The sequence below is a fragment of the Engraulis encrasicolus genome, chromosome 12 (genome assembly GCF_034702125.1).
Source record: "Engraulis encrasicolus isolate BLACKSEA-1 chromosome 12, IST_EnEncr_1.0, whole genome shotgun sequence".
In the NCBI taxonomy this organism is placed as follows: domain Eukaryota; kingdom Metazoa; phylum Chordata; class Actinopteri; order Clupeiformes; family Engraulidae; genus Engraulis; species Engraulis encrasicolus.
In genome coordinates this window covers 2,207,501-2,227,500 of record NC_085868.1, presented here as the reverse complement: position 1 = coordinate 2,227,500, position 20,000 = coordinate 2,207,501, and the positions used below count along the sequence as shown (strand labels likewise).

Below are 20,000 nucleotides of genomic sequence, written 5' to 3'. Positions count from 1 at the left end.
TTTTTTTTTAGGCCTACTGCTTCAATGTTTTTGGGGGGAAAGTTTTTTTCAAGATAAAAATGTTGTTTTACATAAGAAGACGGGTAGGCCTACACAGGAAGGCATGCAGAGGTCACATTTTAATAAAACACGTTTTAAAACACAGCATAATTTCCATGAGCACTCTTTATAACAGAGCATCAAGATAGTAACGCGGCACAAAGATTCTCCGCCTCTCTTAGCTCATTTGGGGGTTAGGCGCACACAGGCACCGCTTTCTTGCGCACAGATTATCATTGGATGTCTCACGACGACACCATCCAAAACTTAACAAGTTGGTTCGTCAAATCGCCGTTCATTTTCCACATTAACGTTTCAGCGGGTGCTGACAGGGGGCCATGGGAAAAAACAAAGTTTTCTTTTTGAGACTAAACTGAGCGCGAACATTCACAGCGAAAACCAGGAAAGAACATTATTTTTTTCGCTATTTTTTGTATAGCCCGCGAAAATAAGTCGGTTTTAAACCAAAAACTCAATGTCACATTCGGGTCGATAGCCATGAACACTCCTTCTAACAGAGCGCAGAGATGGCTACGCAGCACAGAGATATTATCGTCGCATCTCTGCTCCAGACAGACGCATCTCTCTTGAGCAGATAATCATTTGCACATGTATTGCCGAGCGATAGAATCCACATATGGACAGTAGTACATTTTCTTGACCTTATTGAGAGTTGTAATTGCCTTGAGGAGTGATGGCCAAATCTTTCCGGTTAAAACATTCTGCCGCTATTTTGTCTAGTCAGCGAAAGACGCCCACACTTTTTAAAGCGCTATTTTTAGAGCATGCTTGAATCACGTTTTGTATTTGGGCCAATGCAATAACAAATGTCACACATCAAGGTGATCATTCAGGACACATTTAGGCAGGCCTACTACAGTAGTACCAAGACCACAGGGCACTTATTTGCCATAGTTCTAATCAACTTTGTGTGCGCAATTACAATGCATATTGCCTATGGGACATAAACACAAACTTGGACATGAACGCAAGAGCCGCAAGACACCAGGCAAAGAGCCGCATGCGGCTCGAGAGCCGCGGGTTAGCCACCTATGGTGTAAGCCCTTATTCAGGATTTTGAGAAATCGGGATATGCTAGGTGGAGTATTCCGAAAGAAATCGGGATATTGAAGCATGGAAGTACCTTATCCTGGATGCCAAAGATTGCCATAGAGCACTGTTGCTGGTATCCAGGCCATCCTCTCTGTCCAGGCTACACATATTTGAAGAAAATTCTATAACGTCCAAGAATGTAGACCGGGATATGACACTGACTATTTATGCCGAAATTGATCATATCTGCGATAAGCTTCATATTCAGAATACTCAGCTGCATATAAACATACTCAATGTGTGTTTATGTGCACATGCGGTCATTTGTCTGTCAATAGGACCAGCCTCCCCAACACACACACACACACACACACCCACACACACACCCACACACACACACACACACACACACCCACACACACACACACACACACACACACCCACACACCCAACCAACCTTTCCTCCAGGTCATCAATGGCAGGAGGCGGAGGCAGCCTGAATTAATTCTGAATGAATGAATTTAGATGTTCAATGGTGCATAGTAATGCAAGTATTCAACAGAATGCATGTGGTTCAACCTTTTTCTCCTCTCATACCCCACCCTCCCTCCTTGACTCTCTCCCTCTCACTCATTTTCCTACACCTCTCAACACCCCTCCCACCTCACTGCGTCTACCTCTCCTTTATCTTACTTGCCCACTTTCTGTCTTTCTCTCCTCTCTCCTCTTCTCTTTGCTTTCTCTCCGCCCTGCCTCTCTCTCTCTCTCTCTCTCTCTCTCTCTCTCTCTCTCTCTCTCTCTCGTGCTTTCTCTCTCTTGCCCTTTCGCTCTTCCTCCCACACGCTTTCGTTCTCCTTGCCTCTCTGCTCCCCCTCTTCTCTTCTCTATTGTGCCCTCTCCCCTCCTCCTTTCCTCCTCTCTCACCTTCTCCTTTCCGCTCCTCCCTCTCCTCGTTCCCTTCTCTCCTCATCCATCCTCCACTCTACCTTCTCTCTTCTTCTCCTTCCCCTCGTCCCCCTCCTGTCTTACTCCCTCCTCCTCTCCTGTCCTCCTCCTCTCCTTTCCTCCCCCCCCTCTCATCCTCCCCTCCTTCTCTCCTCTCCTCTCCTCTCCTCTCCTCCTCCCCTCCTCCTCCTCCTCCACCATCTCTCCTCTCCTTCTCCAGAACGAGAGTAGAGAGTCGTTGCTGGGCTTCAACATGGTGAGCTATCGAGCGTGTAAGAACCTGTGGAAGGCCTGTGTGGAGCACCACACCTTCTTCCGCCTGGACCAGCCTGTGCCGCCGCAGAAGAACTTCTTTGCACATTACTTCTCCTTGGGCTCCAAGTTCCGTTACTGGTGAGTGAGTAAAGAGAGAGAGAGAGAGATACCGCCGCCCCTCAGGCATGGAGTGGAAATGCACCAGTCTACTACGTTATCGCAACTTTGTTTGTTTGCGATACAATTTCCCAGTGGCAACTACCCAAGTTGCTCCGTGGCTCACAACTACGCTTTTGAGCCCCTGTCCTCCAAAAGTAAAAAAAAAAAATATATATATATATATATTACCTGTATTGAACTGTATTTTGCCCTGTGATTAAATCTTTTGCGTTTTTGTATGAATGAATTACATTACTCTACAAGCATCACCACTGTTTTAAACTGTTTTTGGTGAGTGATCTGACTGCGTTTTTGACATTACCATTGTATTGCAGCCCCCAAACACAGACACCCAAAATGACAAGTTACAAGCAGACAAGGCAAGTTGAGGCAGCTGCCATAATGATGTGGTGAGGTAGTTGTACATGTACCGTATACACTATAGTTTTGCCCAGGAGAACATGGAGGCTAATCCCACGTAATAATAGGCCCTAATAGCAGTTATTAGTGCTTTGTTTTGTTTCGTGTTTGTATGGCCCAGGGTACGGTGCTGTTAGTCTTGGTGTAGGAAAGCCTTTTGCGTGCGTGCGTGCGTGCGTGCGTGTGTGCATGTGTTTTTGTGTGCGTGTGTTTTTGTGTGTGTGTGTCTTTGTTTGTTTGTGTGTGTGCACTGCTTTTCTTGACCTGTACTGCCCATCAGAGTGTACAGGGTCAAACAGCTGTGGAGCTGGGGAAATGCCTTGAACAGAGAAGACTTTAAGGATTGATCCTCTTGACCTTTTGAGTAGGATGCTAACTTTCCCAAATCTTGTAGATATGGAGCTAGATATAGTCTGCTTGTAATTCATCCACAAGAGTATTTCTCAATGTGAAGTGTTCTAGACTTGGTAGTGTGAGTAACGCTCATTTTTCGCGGATTTCACAGAGGAGTATCCGATTATTAGTTACACTTATTACTAGTGATTGGATACTCTTTGGTGAAATCTTCGAAAAAAGGCTGTTACTCGTCCTAGCAAGGCTAGAAATCTTCACATTGAGAAATGCCCGCTATGCCTGGAGTATATAATGTACCATCCATGATAACTACACTGTAACATATCAATATTGATTTCAAATGCAATGTTTGCATCAATAATGTATGTTGTTTTAACTAACTGTCCATACATTATGGCTATATGTCATCCATCACTGTACACTTCAACTTATAAATATAGATTAAAATGCACTTATCATTCAATAATGTATGCAGTAAATGTGTGTTTGAAAAGCATCTAGTTAGGACCACCATGTATTTTAATGTCCATTTATATCCCTGGGGATGGGGGGAGTCATTTCTGCATCGCTTTTATTGGCCTGTGGTGTCTGTCAGGTTAAGGGGTCAGTCTGCTTCTGAGTGGGTCAAATGGTTTGGTCAGAGGAGGCTTTTTAAACATGGATCTGGTCATCTTGCATAAGATGGCGCTCACGGTTTTATGACACAGTGGTGGAGATATGTTTAACAAAGAAAAACGTCTGCAACACCGGGCTCCTGTTTCTCCATTTTAATGTGGTGTTTCAGGCAGCATGCCATTCATCAGACGTAACAAACCAACATGATCTCCAAAAATTCCGTGCTCCTGGACACGGATGTTAAGGACACGAAATCTGTGTCCAGAAGCATGGATTTTGCCAAAATTCCGTGCTCTTGGACACGGAATCGTTTTCCGTGATGGACACACAGAAGTGCTCTCTCTATACTTCCACAGTTCTATGTTTCCACAGTCTTGTGTTTTCTCAGGATTTTTCTCATTTCAAAAATGTTTCCACAAAAAAAACATTTCTTACTAATAGGTTAGGGTTAAGGATTGTTTTGGTCTGGGCACAGCTAGTATTATTTCTTTCATTATATAAATTTGATAACCCATCAACCAACTGGATAAGGTATTTCTCAAAAATATGTCTTTAATGACAGGTTAAGGTTAGGTAATGTCTGGGTCTGGGTAAGGTCTGGGCACAACTTAAATTGCTATAGCATTATTTTGTTTAGGATTAACATTTGGTATTTTCTAATGATAGAGTTAACACAGTGCGGTGGGAATATAGAAAGCACTTCCGTGTGCCCATCACGGAAAGCAATTCAAACAAAACAATTTTGGCAAAGTCCGTGCTCCTGGACACGGATTTCATGTGAAAGTGAAAAGTGAAAGCCCATTGGGAAACTCCAACTCCCATTGTCATTGTGACACAGCACTCCACAGCACACAAGTGAACACTGCACACTGCACACAACGAAATTGCATTTATGCCTCACCCGTGCAAGGGGGCAGCCCTCAGTGGCGCCCCATGGGGAGCAGTGCGGTGGGACGGTACCATGCTCAGGGTACCTCAGTCATGGAGGAGGATGGGGGAGAGCACTGGTTGATTACTCCCCCCACCAACCTGGCGGGTCGGGAGTCGAACCGGCAACCTCTGGGATGCAAGTCTGACACCCTAACCGCTCACCCATGACTGCCCAAAAATGCCCAAAAATTCTGTGCTCCTAGACACGGATGTCCTTAACATCCGTGTCTAGGAGCACAGAATTTTTGGGGATCAGGCTGAACAAACATAATGTTACAATGCATTTCCGCATGCTGCCCGAAACATCACATTAAAATTGAGAAACATGAGCGTTGTGTTTCAATGCAGACTTGATTTGTGTTCTACAGTGGTGGAGTTGCACAGTAGATTAGTCCTGCTGGTTTTAATGTCGTGCTATGCATCCATGACAACTACATACAATAATACATACACTTAAAAAGGTGGGGTTGCAGGTTAGCTATTTTAAGAAAATTTACTATTATGACATCACGTCGGGGGTTCCGCAGGCTCATAGGAGTCTATGTAGAACCTTAGAATCCTGGTGGAGTTCCCCCAACGTGATTTCACACTTAGACAATGAAATACAGTATTCTCTGTATGTTTTGCCAGCATTGTCTGATAAAGGGGGTTCTGAATCACAGTACCATAGTAGATGGGAATGATTGTATTTGACGCATGCAAGCTAGTGTAGATGGGAATGATTGTATTTGACGCATGCAAGCTAGTTCTTAACAGTCTTCCTATATGGTTAGGGATTTTCAGTTAATGCCAGGGGCCAACTAGCATTCAACATATAAATGGGTTGTTTTCCATTTTCTCTTCCTGTGTCCTGTATAGCTGTAAGGATTTTCACCAATCGTCAGGGGCAGTTGAAGTTCTGACACATGCGTAACGAACTGCCACACAAGACGGGCGTAACTGTATTCAGCACATACAGGATTCATGGCATGATCTCTGAATAAGGATTTTCTCCAATCGCCAGGGGGTGATCTGGAACATTACTAATTACAAACGCTAGATGGGGATTGCTGTGTAGTTAATGCACACTGTACATGATTCGTTGCATGGTCTCTTCCTATCTCGTTAAGGATTTTCTCCAATTGCCATGAGGTGCTCTGGCCCATGACTACCACATCAGACAGGCGTGACTGTATTCAACACAGACCATCGTTGCCAATGGTGCGTGGGTGGGTGGTTCTGGATCCAGGTGCTCTTGGCAGACAGGTGTAGTCACTGTGTTCAGCACATGCGGACTTCTTTTGCATATGGAGTAGCTTCCTGCAAGACATGCATGGTGGAACATGAAGAAGAGGAGGCTTTGGTATGCACAGGGCATCAGGAGCACACACACACACACACACACACACACACACACACACACACACACACACACACACACACACACACACACACACACACACACACACACACACACACACACACACACACACACACACAAAATAATCAGTGCAAATTAAATATGCCAGTAGGAGTTGGCTCTGCTCCAAGGGTCGTGCGTGTGTGTGTGTGTCTTTGCTTGGCTTGGCTTGGCTGTGGGGTTAGTTGGTGTGTGGGGGATGGGAGCGATGGAAGACTTATGGCAGGGCCATAATGACTAATGTATGAGGGAGGGGAAATGCACTGAGGAACACAAGACGAAGAAATGAAGTCTGCGATACGCAGCGTGCTCTCATGAGAGGGTGTATGGATAAAATGGCTTTTGTTTGTGGGAGGGTCGCAGGCTTACTGTTTCTGTTCTTCCCTTGTCTGCTGAAATGAAGACCGTAACACCAAGTGTGCTCTCATTAGAGTGTGTGTGGATAAAATGGCATGATCATGCGTGCGTGTGGCTTTCTTCTCCTAGTCTGCTGAAATGAAGTCTGCTACACCCAGTGTGCTCTGTTGAGAGGGTGTGTGTGGATGAAGCTTCATTGTGTGTGCGTGCGTGCGCGCGTGCGCGCGCGCAGGTTTTTGTTTCTGTTCACGTCATGATGAAAATCTGTCACAGACTTTCTGTTTCTGTTATTTGGCTTTGTAGTCCAGCATCCAGACCACGACAAGACCATTACATTACATTACATAACACTTAGCTGACACTTTTATCCGTAGCGACTTAGTTCCTTTAAGTACAGGGTATTGGGTACAGTCCCTGGAGCAGTGTGGGGTTAGGTGCCTTGCTCAAGGGCACCTCAGCCGTTCAGTGAGATGGAGAGTGGGAACGGTGGGGATTTGAACCTGCCACCCTCTGATCTAAAGCCCATCTCCCAAACCACTAGTAGGCCACGGCTGCCAATGTTGCATTCATTAGATTCAGATTAACAACGTAGGTCACATCATATATCAGCATGTAGTTGCACTACAGTGTACGTACATATGTACTAGGGGTGTAAATCACAGCCTCCATGATGGTACGATTCAATATCGATTTCTCAAGGCAGCGATTCGTTTATTTTACATACTTAAGAATGCCCCATGATACGATACAAATCAATGAGATATTTTCCCCATTTCCACTTCTGATTCGCCATCACACTGCTGCTGCCTGAGTAGCAGTGTAGGCTGGCACACCCCAAACACTCTTCCACACACGCACGCTTGTATGTTGGTACACAGTACACACACACACACACACGCACGCACGCACACTCATTGATACACACACACACACACACACACACACACACACACACACACACACACACACACACACACACACACATATACTGGTACACATTGGTACACACACACACACACATTATTGCTGCTGCGCTACTGCTGCAGGCAGGTCCATAGCCTGAGTAACAGTGTGGGCTGGTTTATCCCAAACGTTCATAAGCGCGCGGACACACACACACACACACACACACACACACACACACACACACACACACACACAGACAGGGCGCTGCTGCTGTTTCTCCATGGCTGCTCCTGTTGGAGGTCCATAGCCTGAGTAAGAGAGTGGGCTGGCTACTGCTGCTGCTGCCGCTGCCGCTGCCTGGCACTCTTGCATAACCAACCCATATGTTCATGAAGACGTTACACAACCCCACCGCTTATCCCAAACACACTCTTCAGGACACACACACTCACGATTACACATACAAATTCATACCCACACACAAACAGTGTGACACACACATGTTTATGCAGTAGATTTGTGCACGCACACGTATACACACACACACACACACACACACACACACACACACACACACACACACACACACACACACACACACACACACACACACACACACACGCATGCATGTGCATCTGAGTACTTAAGGTTGCAGCTCGGTGCCCACTCATTCATTTATTTATACTAATGAGCTTCAGCTTTCAGAAGCATTTGGACACACACCCACACACGCACCACATTCAAGAGAAACACACACACACACACACACACACACCACTTTCAAGAGAAACACACACAAACACACACACCACATTCAAGAGAAACATGCATAAGCACAGACAAGCCTTATATTCCCACTAATGAGTGTCAGTTTACATGCACATAAGGCACGCACGCACGCGCGCACGCACGCACGCACGCGCGCACAGGGAAACAAACAATATCATTCGTGTACACACACACAGACACATACACACAGGAACATTTTGTATCATTTGTATGCAAACACACACACACACACGCACACGCACACGCACACACACACACACACACACACACACACACACACACACACACCCCAGATAGATGACTCATAAGGGTCCCATATGGTGGCACAAAATCAGTAGCTGAGTAACTGGAGGAATACATATAGTCTCTTTTACACACGCACGCACGCACGCGCACGCGCACACGCACACGCACACGCACACGCACACGCACACGCACACGCACACGCACACGCACACGCACACGCACACACACACACACACACACACACACACACACACACACACACACACACGCATGCATTCCCCCCATGGCAGGCGGGTATTGCATAACCTGGGTCCTGTGTGGGTCTGCTGTGCGCTGTACTGTAGAGATGGGAGTGGATGGATCAGACGGCAGTAGGAGAGGAGAGGAGAGGAGAGGGGAAAGTCATGAATAACGCTGCTTGTGCATCTGCTGGGAAAATGCAGCAGACATCGCAACCCTGGCATGTGCGTGGGATGCTGTTCCCATGTTCCTTTGCTGCCCGAAGGGTCTGTGTCTGTCTGTGTCTGTGTCTGTGTCTGTGTCTGTCTGTGTGTCTGTCTGTGTGTCTGTGTCTGTCTGTCTGTGTCTGTGTCTGTGTCTGTGTCTGTGTCTGTGTGTTTGAACCCTAACTTGAGGTTGTGAGAGCTGCCAGAGGACACGCTGAGCTGTTAGCTGCGTCCAGGAAGCATATATGAAGCAGCTACGGTAGGGGTAGATGCCAACTAGCATACTACGGCGGTAGAATGTTAGTAAATCTCCCCTCCAAAGCCTCATACTGGATCGGTAGCGCTGGGCTATTGGTCTGAACTTTTTAGCTTAGCCTCGTCATGCTGTGCTCCCATGCCCGAACTAGAGCACTGACTGGTTGGTCACGTGACCGAGCACAGAGTGACTAACTAATGCAGGTAACTTCATACACTGGTGCCATAGACCCAGGATGGGAGTGCGGTTTAGGGGTGAGTGTATAACGGATGCCAACTAGAAGAGTTCGGTGGGCGTCTTTTTTTTTTTTTCTGCCATGTCCCGCCCCCTTCGAATTCTGATTGGTTAGCCACTTAGTTCCGCGTTTTAGCCGGCTACGTCATTCACGCTCCCTCATTATTGTTATTGTTTAATGGCTGTGCAGTTGAACAAGCTATGACGAAAAGCACTATTTAAAGATAACTATTAGGGTAATTAACAGATGACAGTCTGACACGATATGGGAAGGGAGCGTGCTTCATGACGTAGATAACCAATCAGAATTCGGAGGGGTCATGGCAGAACTGCGTTGGGAAAAAAGACGCTTTCGGTGGTAGGACGTTAGTAAGCCTCCCTCCTGAAGCATCATTCAGTATTGGTAGCGCTGGGCTATCGGTCTGGACCTTAAGCTCAGCGGTAACGTGCTGTGCCTCCCATGCCCGAACTGGAGCATTGGCTGGTAGGTCGGGGGTTAGAGCCCCCTAGTAGCGAAGCCGTGCACATGACCTCAGTTGCACTAGTTATGGAGTGGGCTACAGCCCTGTTACAGCATGGGTCCGGTCCAGTCTGGTACCAGGTACTCTGTGAATGGACCCAAGGCTGATCCAGTTGTGTGGATTCATCAAGTCTGGTCTAGTTGTGTTGCATGGATTTATCCAGTCTTCGACCAGGTTTTGCTCTTTAGGTCAATCCAGGGGTTCCCAAACATAATCACGACTCAATTTTTCCCAAATTTTGAATTCTGAAATTGTTACAGGTTGAAAGAGGAGAGAAAGTTTTAAATTCGCTATGTTGCTCATTAGCGGGCGGTCAGTGCACTGATCACGTTCAGAGATGCTACTCTTTCCACTGTTCTCTGTTACCCTTGAAAACTGCATAGTGTTTCTTTAAAACACTGAATGGGAGGCCGACCGTGACTCAGTGGGGAACTTTATTCAAAGAATCACATCTGACTTCAGTTCCACTTCCAGCGTATATGGAATTAGCGTTTCCCATTGCCGCCTTAAATACCCTGAAAGCAGCTTTAGTGGAGACATGAATCACTGCCTTCTCGGACAGCTGTGACTAGCAGCATGACACGGACGGTAAAACCTCAGCTGTGAACTAACGTGTGTGTGTGTGTGTGTGCGCGTGTGCGCGTGTGTGCGTGTGTGTGTGTGTGTGTGTGTGTGTGTGTGTGTGTGTGTGTGTGTGTGTGTGTGTGTGTGTGTGTGTGTGTGTGTGTGTGTGTGTGTGTGTGTGTGTGTGTGTGTGTGTGTGTGTGTGTGTTTTTGGGTTTTTTTTTCAGCGGGAGAACAGAGGCACAGTCGGTTCAATATGGGAAAGAGAAAGGCATCAAGAATCGTGTGTTTGCCAGGTAATGTTTATTTTACCATTTCACACACACACACACACACACACACACACACTTTTTTGCATTGGCATATGGTATATTGTTTTCACTTTTGATTTCCATAATACATATTAATAATAATATTATATTACGGTTCAGCTTTTCAGCTGGTTGTAGATAATTATACCCGAAACAAAATAATAAATATTGATAACTCCGAGTCAAGTAAGGACTCTTGGATTGAGGTGGTGAACAAAAATACTTTTTGTGGTCAACTGTGGTCCTCCTTTATGCTCTTACTTGAAGCCAAATACGATTCTCCACAGCAGGGGTTCTCCACCTTTTCCAACTTGGGGCCCACTTTAGCATTTTCACAAATGTTTGTGGCCAACCTCTGACCTCTGACCCAGTAAACAATACAGCCTCAAATACACAGGGGACTGTTACCCTTCAGGCTAAAGACACACTCTGCTATACAAATAATTCAGGAGAGAACTTTCTTTTATTTGTAACGTACAAACCTATCATTTTCAATTTTTGGAAGATGATTTCACTGGCCACTTGCATTACCTCTGCGGCCCACAGGTTGGGAATCCGTGCTCTACACTGCCTCACTTCATACTGAGGCTGTTAGTATGCAGTTCAGTATCCCGAATAGGATCCCGAATTTGTGTTTGAGCACATAAACATCTTTTCCCGACATCAGTATTCTGGATAAGCCCTTATTTGGGATTTTGTGAAATCGGATATGCTAGATGGAGTACTCCGAAAGAAACCGGGATATTGACTCATGGAAACACCTTGTCATGGACATTGTTGCTGGTGTCCAAGCTACATGTATTTGAACCAAGGCTTTGAATCGGTTCAAGGAACGAAAACGAAAACCGGGAACTTTTTATATTTTACAGGGAACAGAAACGAAACCAGAAACGTTATTATTTTTAATGTTCTGGAACAGGAACACCTATTGATTGGTTCCTCAAACTAAAAAAAAAAGTAATTATTTTCCTGTGCACGTTACCATAACTGAGGTTCACGTCTTGTGTGACATCAAACATTCGCTGACTGAATGGAGAGAGAGCAGTGGATTACACCTCCACTCCACATCCAAAATAAGAGAAACCACTGTCATACAAAAGGGCCGAGTTCCCATTGCATTGTTGTTAGACATATTGCAGAGAAGCGTGTTTAAAGCGCACAAGAATGTTCTTCGTTAATGGGCATCCATGGCCGCTTCAAATACAGATATGCACAAACTTGCAATGTCCGTCATAGCGCTCCCCGTGACCCAAGTCAGCGCGGAGCGCTCATTTTCATATTTGAGGTTTATTCCTTCTCCGCTTAGGTCGTCCCTGATTTCCAAAATTCTGGAGGATATTCTTTTCACCCGCTTGAATAAACAGTTTGGAATGTAGGCTGACCCATTTGCACCTCCGACTTTCTTGGTTAATTAATGTCAGATATGGGAAGTAATAGGCTGACTGGAACGAAATTAACCGTTCGGGGAACAGTATTTTTTTGTTCTTGCCGGTTCGGGAACGCCAATTTATTGGTGGAACTCATAACCGGAAACGTTATAATTCCGTTTCTGTTCGGAACGAACCGATTGGAAAAAAATATCGGTTCAAAGCCCTGAACGGCCAAACTGTACACTGGGAGATAATATTGACATAAACGCCTCTCCCTGTATTTGATCTTTATGAGGGTTTGCCTATTCGGGATACTGAACTGCACAGAAGCACAGTCATTCTGTGGAGCGCATTGGCATTCATAATAGAACGTGTTGTCCCTCAAGATAATGTTAACTCTGTATTTTGTGAAGCTGTTGCCATCAGCACCCTTTTCTAATAGTCAGCTATGACTGTGTGCTTTGCTAGGGGAATTACCCCTGTCCTGACTGAAAAAGTCTTGAAGCATGCACGTCGCAGACACATACAGTCTCCAAAATATGCATTCAGGGAACATGTCAGCAAATGTCAACTTAGACATCAAGTCATTTGTCATACATCTGGACATTGTGTTTGTGCGTGCGTGTGTGTGTGTGTGTACGCACAGACTGGTGAAGTGTGCGTGTGCGTGCACGCGCGTTTGTGCGTGTGCACGGATCTCTCTGTCTTCCTCTCTGTCTCCTCCATATGTGTTTGTCTACCACCTAGAAACTATATGTCCATGATGATCGCGCGCGCACGCACACACACACACACACACACACATACACACACACACACACACACACACACACACATACACACACACATACACATACACATACACACACGCACACACCCAGTGCTAGTGTCATTGTGGTCGGAAGGCTTTGAGAGAGACGCCTAGTTTGGGCAGGAAGTAGAGAGAAGAGAGAGCACGCAGCACAGCAAGGAGACTGGAGCTTTGCATGCCTGCTAAACCACCCCCCTCCACACACACACACACACACACACACACACACACACACACACACACACACACACACACACACACACACACACACACACACACACACACACACACACACACACACACGCACACACACACACGCACACACACACACACACACACACACACACACACACACACACACACACGGCTCACATGCAAGCTTAGGGCAGCTCTCTCTCACACACACACACACACACCCGCTCTCTCCCTCTCTCACTCTCTCTCACACACACACACACACGAGAGCAGCAGCGATGCTGGAGGTTACATCGCATCAAGACCATGAACTTCACGCCGTTCACAGGTAGACAACTAACTAACTGCACTACACACACACACACACACACACACACACACACACACACACACACACACACACACACACACACACACACACACACACACACACACACACACACACACGGAGACTGGAGTACTTAGTGCACTTAGATGGGTATCAGGTTTTACATTGAGGCTGATCATTGTAGAGTGCTTTTGACATGGAACTTTCATTCATTCTTGTGCTGTATGTCTTGTGTGTGTGTGGGGGGGGGGTCGCTGTCTTTATCGGTATCTTTGTGTGTGCTAGGTCTGTTACATTGTTGATACTGACACTGGTGTTGGCACACCGAAGTGTGTGTGTGTGTGTACGCGTCTATGTCTATGCGTGTATACCCATGTGTTGTGTGGACTTTTGGTCCCAGCTGCGTAATCTGATCAAGCAGTGGTGGGACGCCATTGGTTCTTCGAGGTAATCCTCAACAAGCTCCATTTATTTCTTTATTTATTTGGTTCTGCTTAAAACATGCAATTCTTATGTGACCTCCAGCTACCATGCTTCTACCACACACACACACACACACACACACACACACACACACACACACACACACACACACACACAATTCTTCTGTGACCTCCAGTTAGCTGGCACGCGCGCGCACACACACACACACACACACACACACACACACACACACACACACACACACACACACACACACACACACACACAACTCTTATGTGATCTCCAGCTACCTATGCTTCTACCACATACACACACACACACACACACACACACACACACACACACACACACACACACACACACACACACACACACTGTAACATTTTGACCTCTCTACAAAGCCACATGGTATTAAGGAAATTATTTTTGTCAAGCAGTTTAGACCCTAAATTGACCTTCATAATACTTCCCTTTTTATCTCTCTCTTTCGCTCTCTCTCTCTCCGTTACTCAACAACAGCAGCTTTTGTTTTTCATCATCCCCCTGCTCTCCCCCTCCTAACCTCAGTGGCTTTCACTTAACCCGTGTGTGCGTGTGTGTATTTCTATTGTCACTGTCTCACAGTGTGTGTGCGTGTGTGTTTTGTGCGTTCATGCTCGTGTGTGTGTTGGTGTGTACACGTACGTCTATGCGTTTGTGTGTGTGTGTGTGTGCACGCGCACCTGTGTGTGCGTGTCTGTGCGTTTGTGTGTGTGCACGTGTATGTGAGTGCTTTGCATCAAGGAAACACTCCCGTGTGTGTGCAGTTGTGTACCGTGTGTGTGAATACATCTCTATACCATTCATCACTGTGTTTGTGTGTGCGCTTTCATCACCATACACAACTTTGTGTGTACATAACTGCATTGGAGTGTCTGTCTGTCTGTCTGTCTGTCTGTCTGTCTGTCTGTCTGTCTGTCTGTCTGTCTGTCTGTCTGTCTGTCTGTCTGCGTGTTAGAGAGGGAGAGATAACACGCATGTCCACCATCACTACCGTACTGGCTCGTGTCTATTCTTACTATGAGTCAGGCTCTTCCTATTCTCTGTCAGTGTGCATATCTGTCATGTCTGAATATTTATTTTGATTTCAACTTAGAGAGTCATGTAAATGTCGCAAGCCTATTTTTACACAGCGACCACTGAAAGAGCGGAGGGGGTCAGTACCGCATACACACGCGCACACACAGACACGCACAGACACACACATACTGCCTCACATTCTGTCTGTATCATTTTCACACATATACACACACATACTCAAACACACACTCACTCAGACTCAAACTCACCAACACATGTGCAACTTGCAGCTCTCTTTCTCACACACATGCGGCATGCGCATGCGTACACACACACACACACACACACACACACACACACACACACACACACACACACACACACACACACACACACACACACACACACACACACACACACACACACACACACGGTTATCCAATAGCAAAGGTGGGAGAGCCAATCACGATTGCGGGGAAGTGTCGAGTGACAGGCGAGGGAAACATCCTCATCCTGATCTTGCTCTGAGGCCTGTTGTGCTCTCCTCCTCCACACCAGCCCACCAACCACGAGCGAGGGGAGGGAGGGAGATGTTTAGTGGCGGGCAAAGGAAGCGTTCCAGTTGGCCAAGGTGTTGATTGACAGGTGAAGAATGCGCCCTGATTGGCTGTGTTGCCTGTGGTTGCCCTCCTCCCTGTGCCCCAGGTCTCCCAGCAAGCCCCTGGTGCGTAAGCTGATGAGCGGGATGGACTGGGAGACGGTGAGCCGTGCGTCGCTCTCAGACGAACGGCTGGAGACCCAGAGCCTGCCCACACGATCCCCACCCGGCACCCCCACACAGTGAGTACACACACACACACACACACACACACACACACACACACACACACACACACACACACACACACACACACACAGACACACACACACACACAGACAGACAGACAGACACACCTAGAGGCACACCTAGAGGCACAGACCCTGCCCATATGATCACCACCTCAACACAGTGAGTGGTCATTTGACATACAGTACAATTTACACAAACATACAAAGATGCAGATGCACAAACACATTCATCAATACATATACAGACACTCCGACATACACATACTGTAAGACTCTCGGATGCACACGCATACATACTGTACATGCGTGGGCTTACTGTACTTGGCATCATTTGAAGCTATGAGTTTTAACACAACTTCACACAGTTTCAATGAACATTCCAGCTTCTTACAAACTTTGAGAGATGCAAGTGCATGCATAGATGGTCACATGTTCTTACAGACACTGCAAGACATGATTGCAAATTCCAAATCAACACACAATTTTTCCTACGTGGGAGAATGCAAATCTGCTGACGAATCTGCATGTAGTACAGTATTTCTATGAATCACCTACCCGGAGGGAAAAGGGTGTATGTGCGTTTGTGAAAAAATGCACGTATTCCCCAACAGCAGGCATGTCAAACTCAGGCCCTGGGGCCAAATGTGGCTCACAAAATCATTTTATTTGCCCCGCGAGATCATTGCAAATGTGAATAGACGTTGGCCCACATATACCATTAATACCAGTGAGCCCAGACCAGTAACATATCCCACTTGTATACAAAAGAATATGTGCAGGGTAGAAACATTTGATCCCCCATATATGACTATAGGAATGAGTGTGAAATGCATCTTTGAGTATTACATAAGTGCATGCACAATTTTTGCCCATTTAATTTAGATTTGGATTTTTGCCCACTGTGAATTTGAGTTTGACACCCCTGCCCAACAGCATGCACTAAAGTCTATTTGATATATTTAGATCAGGTGTTTTTTGGAACAGCCGTGCTAAATGTGTCTTGTACTCATTCTGAACTTCTTGGAAAGCTGTTGCTGGAAGGACATGCTAACGTCATCTCCACATGTCCGTCTGTGTGCAGCAAGCAATTTATTTAAATAGTCAGTTACTGCCATGCCTTTGACTTTTTCCAAGCTGAAAAAAGCATCTGTAAAACAACTGTTACTGTAATTTCAATACCCAAGATGAATGAAAAGGCCAGAAAAAATCAGGTTAATAGATTTTGAACATGTTTTTTTAGCGGTTTTGAAAACTGATTCTGAACTGAGATGGCAGTTATGTTGTCCCCAACTAAGTGTTGCTTACTTTGAAACTACACATGGGAGCATAACAAGGAAAGTGCACATCAGGGCTTGACATTAACTTTTTCACTCACTGGCCACTGTGGCTAGTGGTTTTCCCTCTAGTCACTAGCCACTCAACCATTCTACTAGCCACAAATGTGATATTGGGGTTTTTTGTCTATCATGATACAGTACATCTAACCTTGGAAGATGAGGTGATAAAGCAAGAAAATTAGCTCATAGCTTTCTACATAGAAATAAGTCAAACCAATATAGACAGAGTGACTGAGCTTTTTCTTGAACTTAAATGCAAACAGTTGATGCACATGGGACAAACAACAGAATATTTGCCTAATTGGCATATAATACAGTTGAGGACGATATTATTAGCCCCCCTCCTGAAATTAGATATTTCTCTTGATTTCTCAGTGAGATTATTAACCATTTCTGTTATTCTGGAAACAAATACACTGATGGAGATAATGTCCAATGTGCATGTTTCTATTGTTATAATGAGTTTAAACAAAAAAGGCCAACAAATGACAAGGACAAAATTATTAGACCCCTGATCATTAATAGTCAATATGGTGCCATTTATGAACCAAAACTGACAACAGGCTCCGCTAAGTTGTTACCCAGGTTGGCACATGCCCCACTAGGGATTCTGGCGTATTTCTTCACTGCAAAGTGTTCTAGCTGGTCCAAATTGCATGGATGCTGAGCATAGACATTTGCCACAGACTCTCAGTGGAATAGCGGACTGGACTATGAGCGGGTCATTCCAGTATCATGGTTTAGCTGTCCTTGAAGAACCTCCCAAAGCATACATTTAAATTAGTTCAATGTTGTTGGAAGACCCAGAAATCCAGATCCAGACCCAGAGTACCTGTGCTTGAGGCTGAATAACAAACTAAAAACGTGATGCCCCCACCACTATGTGTAACTGTGGAAACTGTTTAGTCTCATTAGACCAAAGAAGCATTGGACACCTGCCAAGATGATTGTTATTGACCTGGCCTCATCTGGACTTTTTATTTCAAGAATGACAGCTGTTAGGGCTTGTCATCATCATATTGGGCTTTGGGGCCATCATCACAGAAGAACCCCTTTACTAAAGGCGGTGCATATCATATTGTTATTGAGCTTTGCCTGTGAACATTTGAAAGTCAAAAACTAGTTTTGAAAGTCTGTGCTTTCGTCTGATGAGATTCAATTGCACCTGCTTTGATGCATGAATTCTGCTTCTGTCAGGTGAAGAAAGGGATAGGCCTTAAACCTTTATAACATGGTTTCCACAATTAAACTTGGTGGTGGAAGCATCAGTCTATGGCAGCCTCAGCCAAAGGAAACCTTGTTTGGGTGTACGGCACCATAAAAACAGAAGATTATGATGGAATGTGGAAGGGAACCATGCAAAAATATGCTCATAGAGGAAGCTAAGATCTTCACTGGATCTTTCAATAAGATAATAACCCAAAACTTGCATCAAAAATAGTTCAAATGTTCTTCAAGGATACTAAAACCATGGTTGTGGAGTGGTTCAGACCTCAATCCTTTAGATAGTCTTAGAGGAGTGCTAAAAATGAATGTCCATCTTCAACATACTTGCAATTTGGATCAGCTTAACTATTTGCAATGAAAAAATGGGTCGAAATCCCAGGTGGGACATGTGCCAACATAGTTAACAACTAATCAAAGTGCCTGGTGTCAATTTTGGTTAATAAATGGAACTGTATGGACTATTAATGATAAGGGAAGGTAATAATTTTGTCCTTGCCATTTTTACCACTTTTTTTGTTTAAACACATTGTAAAAATGGAAAAGTCCAAATTTAACGTATTGGATACTATCTCCATAGTGTATTAGTTTACAGAACAACATAGATTTATTAATGATGGTCATTCTCATTGAGAAATCAAGAGAAATGTCTAATTTCAGGAGGGGGGCTAATAATATCGTCCTCAACTGTATATAATTGCCTAATTGGCTAGTAACACTAAAATGATTACTAACCAAAGCTAAGTTTTACCAGCATTTGGCCAGTTTACAGGTGCTAATGTCAAACCCTGCAACTCATGTAGCGGTAGACTCAATGTTCAAGTTCATACCAGGACACATGGCATAAGCAGCAGGCATGGACTCGCGTGTGTGTGTCAGAAGGTACCTGCTGGCCTTGGCTCAGAGGCACAAGGCTGTTTTAATGTTGTGTGCATGTGCTTGCATGTGCATGTGTTCGCGCACACGTGTGTTTGTCCCTGTGTCCCTGTAGGACCTCTATATTTGCACAAGAGTTAAGTTATGTGTTGATATGAATTTGCTGTCGCTGTGTCCCTGTAGGAACTCCATGTTTGCACAAGAGGGCACGCGAGTGCGTCCGTCATCAGTGGGCCACCTCGTGGACCATGTGATCCACCCCTCCCCCAGCCAGAACTTCACCAATCACAAGTCGGCATCCTCCACACAGGCCAATAGCATCAGCCTGGACTCCACACCGTAAGTCAAGTTCCGCCTCCGTACATTGGTTAAAATTAAAATATAACTAGGATGACCATACTTCTTGTGAGTTGTTCCGTTCGCCTGTCAGTTTAAGTGATGATACTGCGATCTAATCATGAAGAAGATCTACGGTCGGACGAGCTGCAGCATCAACCTAGTCCCGCCTCCTGGCTTTGTTGTAGGACTTAAATTGGTCTGAATGTGACGGCAATCACCATTCTCATTCTCGTGCGGCACTTTACTTGGGAATCTACTACCACCACGGAGTATTGTACTCCAACCACAGCCTCGTTGCCTTTTTGACCATGACAATAAGCTCTTGAATCTCTCTACCTCAGTAGATGTAACCCTTGATCTACTGGGTTG

The 20,000-nt window shown here is 45.4% G+C and overlaps 1 protein-coding gene across 2 annotated transcripts in view; it reads left to right on the top strand.

Moving 5' to 3' along the window:
- The window catches only part of LOC134459191 (tyrosine-protein phosphatase non-receptor type 4-like), a 127,476-nt gene that overhangs the window by 76,004 nt on the left and 31,472 nt on the right, over window positions 1-20,000 (top strand). Inside the window, exons 12-15 of one of the 2 annotated variants that reach the window (XM_063211478.1) lie at window positions 2,258-2,430; window positions 10,716-10,784; window positions 15,721-15,846; window positions 19,476-19,631. In XM_063211478.1, the coding sequence (XP_063067548.1) occupies window positions 2,258-2,430; window positions 10,716-10,784; window positions 15,721-15,846; window positions 19,476-19,631 (524 nt within the window). Of the gene's footprint in view, window positions 1-2,257; window positions 2,431-10,715; window positions 10,785-15,711; window positions 15,847-19,475; window positions 19,632-20,000 lie in introns of both variants that reach the window. The other variant, XM_063211477.1, reaches the window with a different exon arrangement.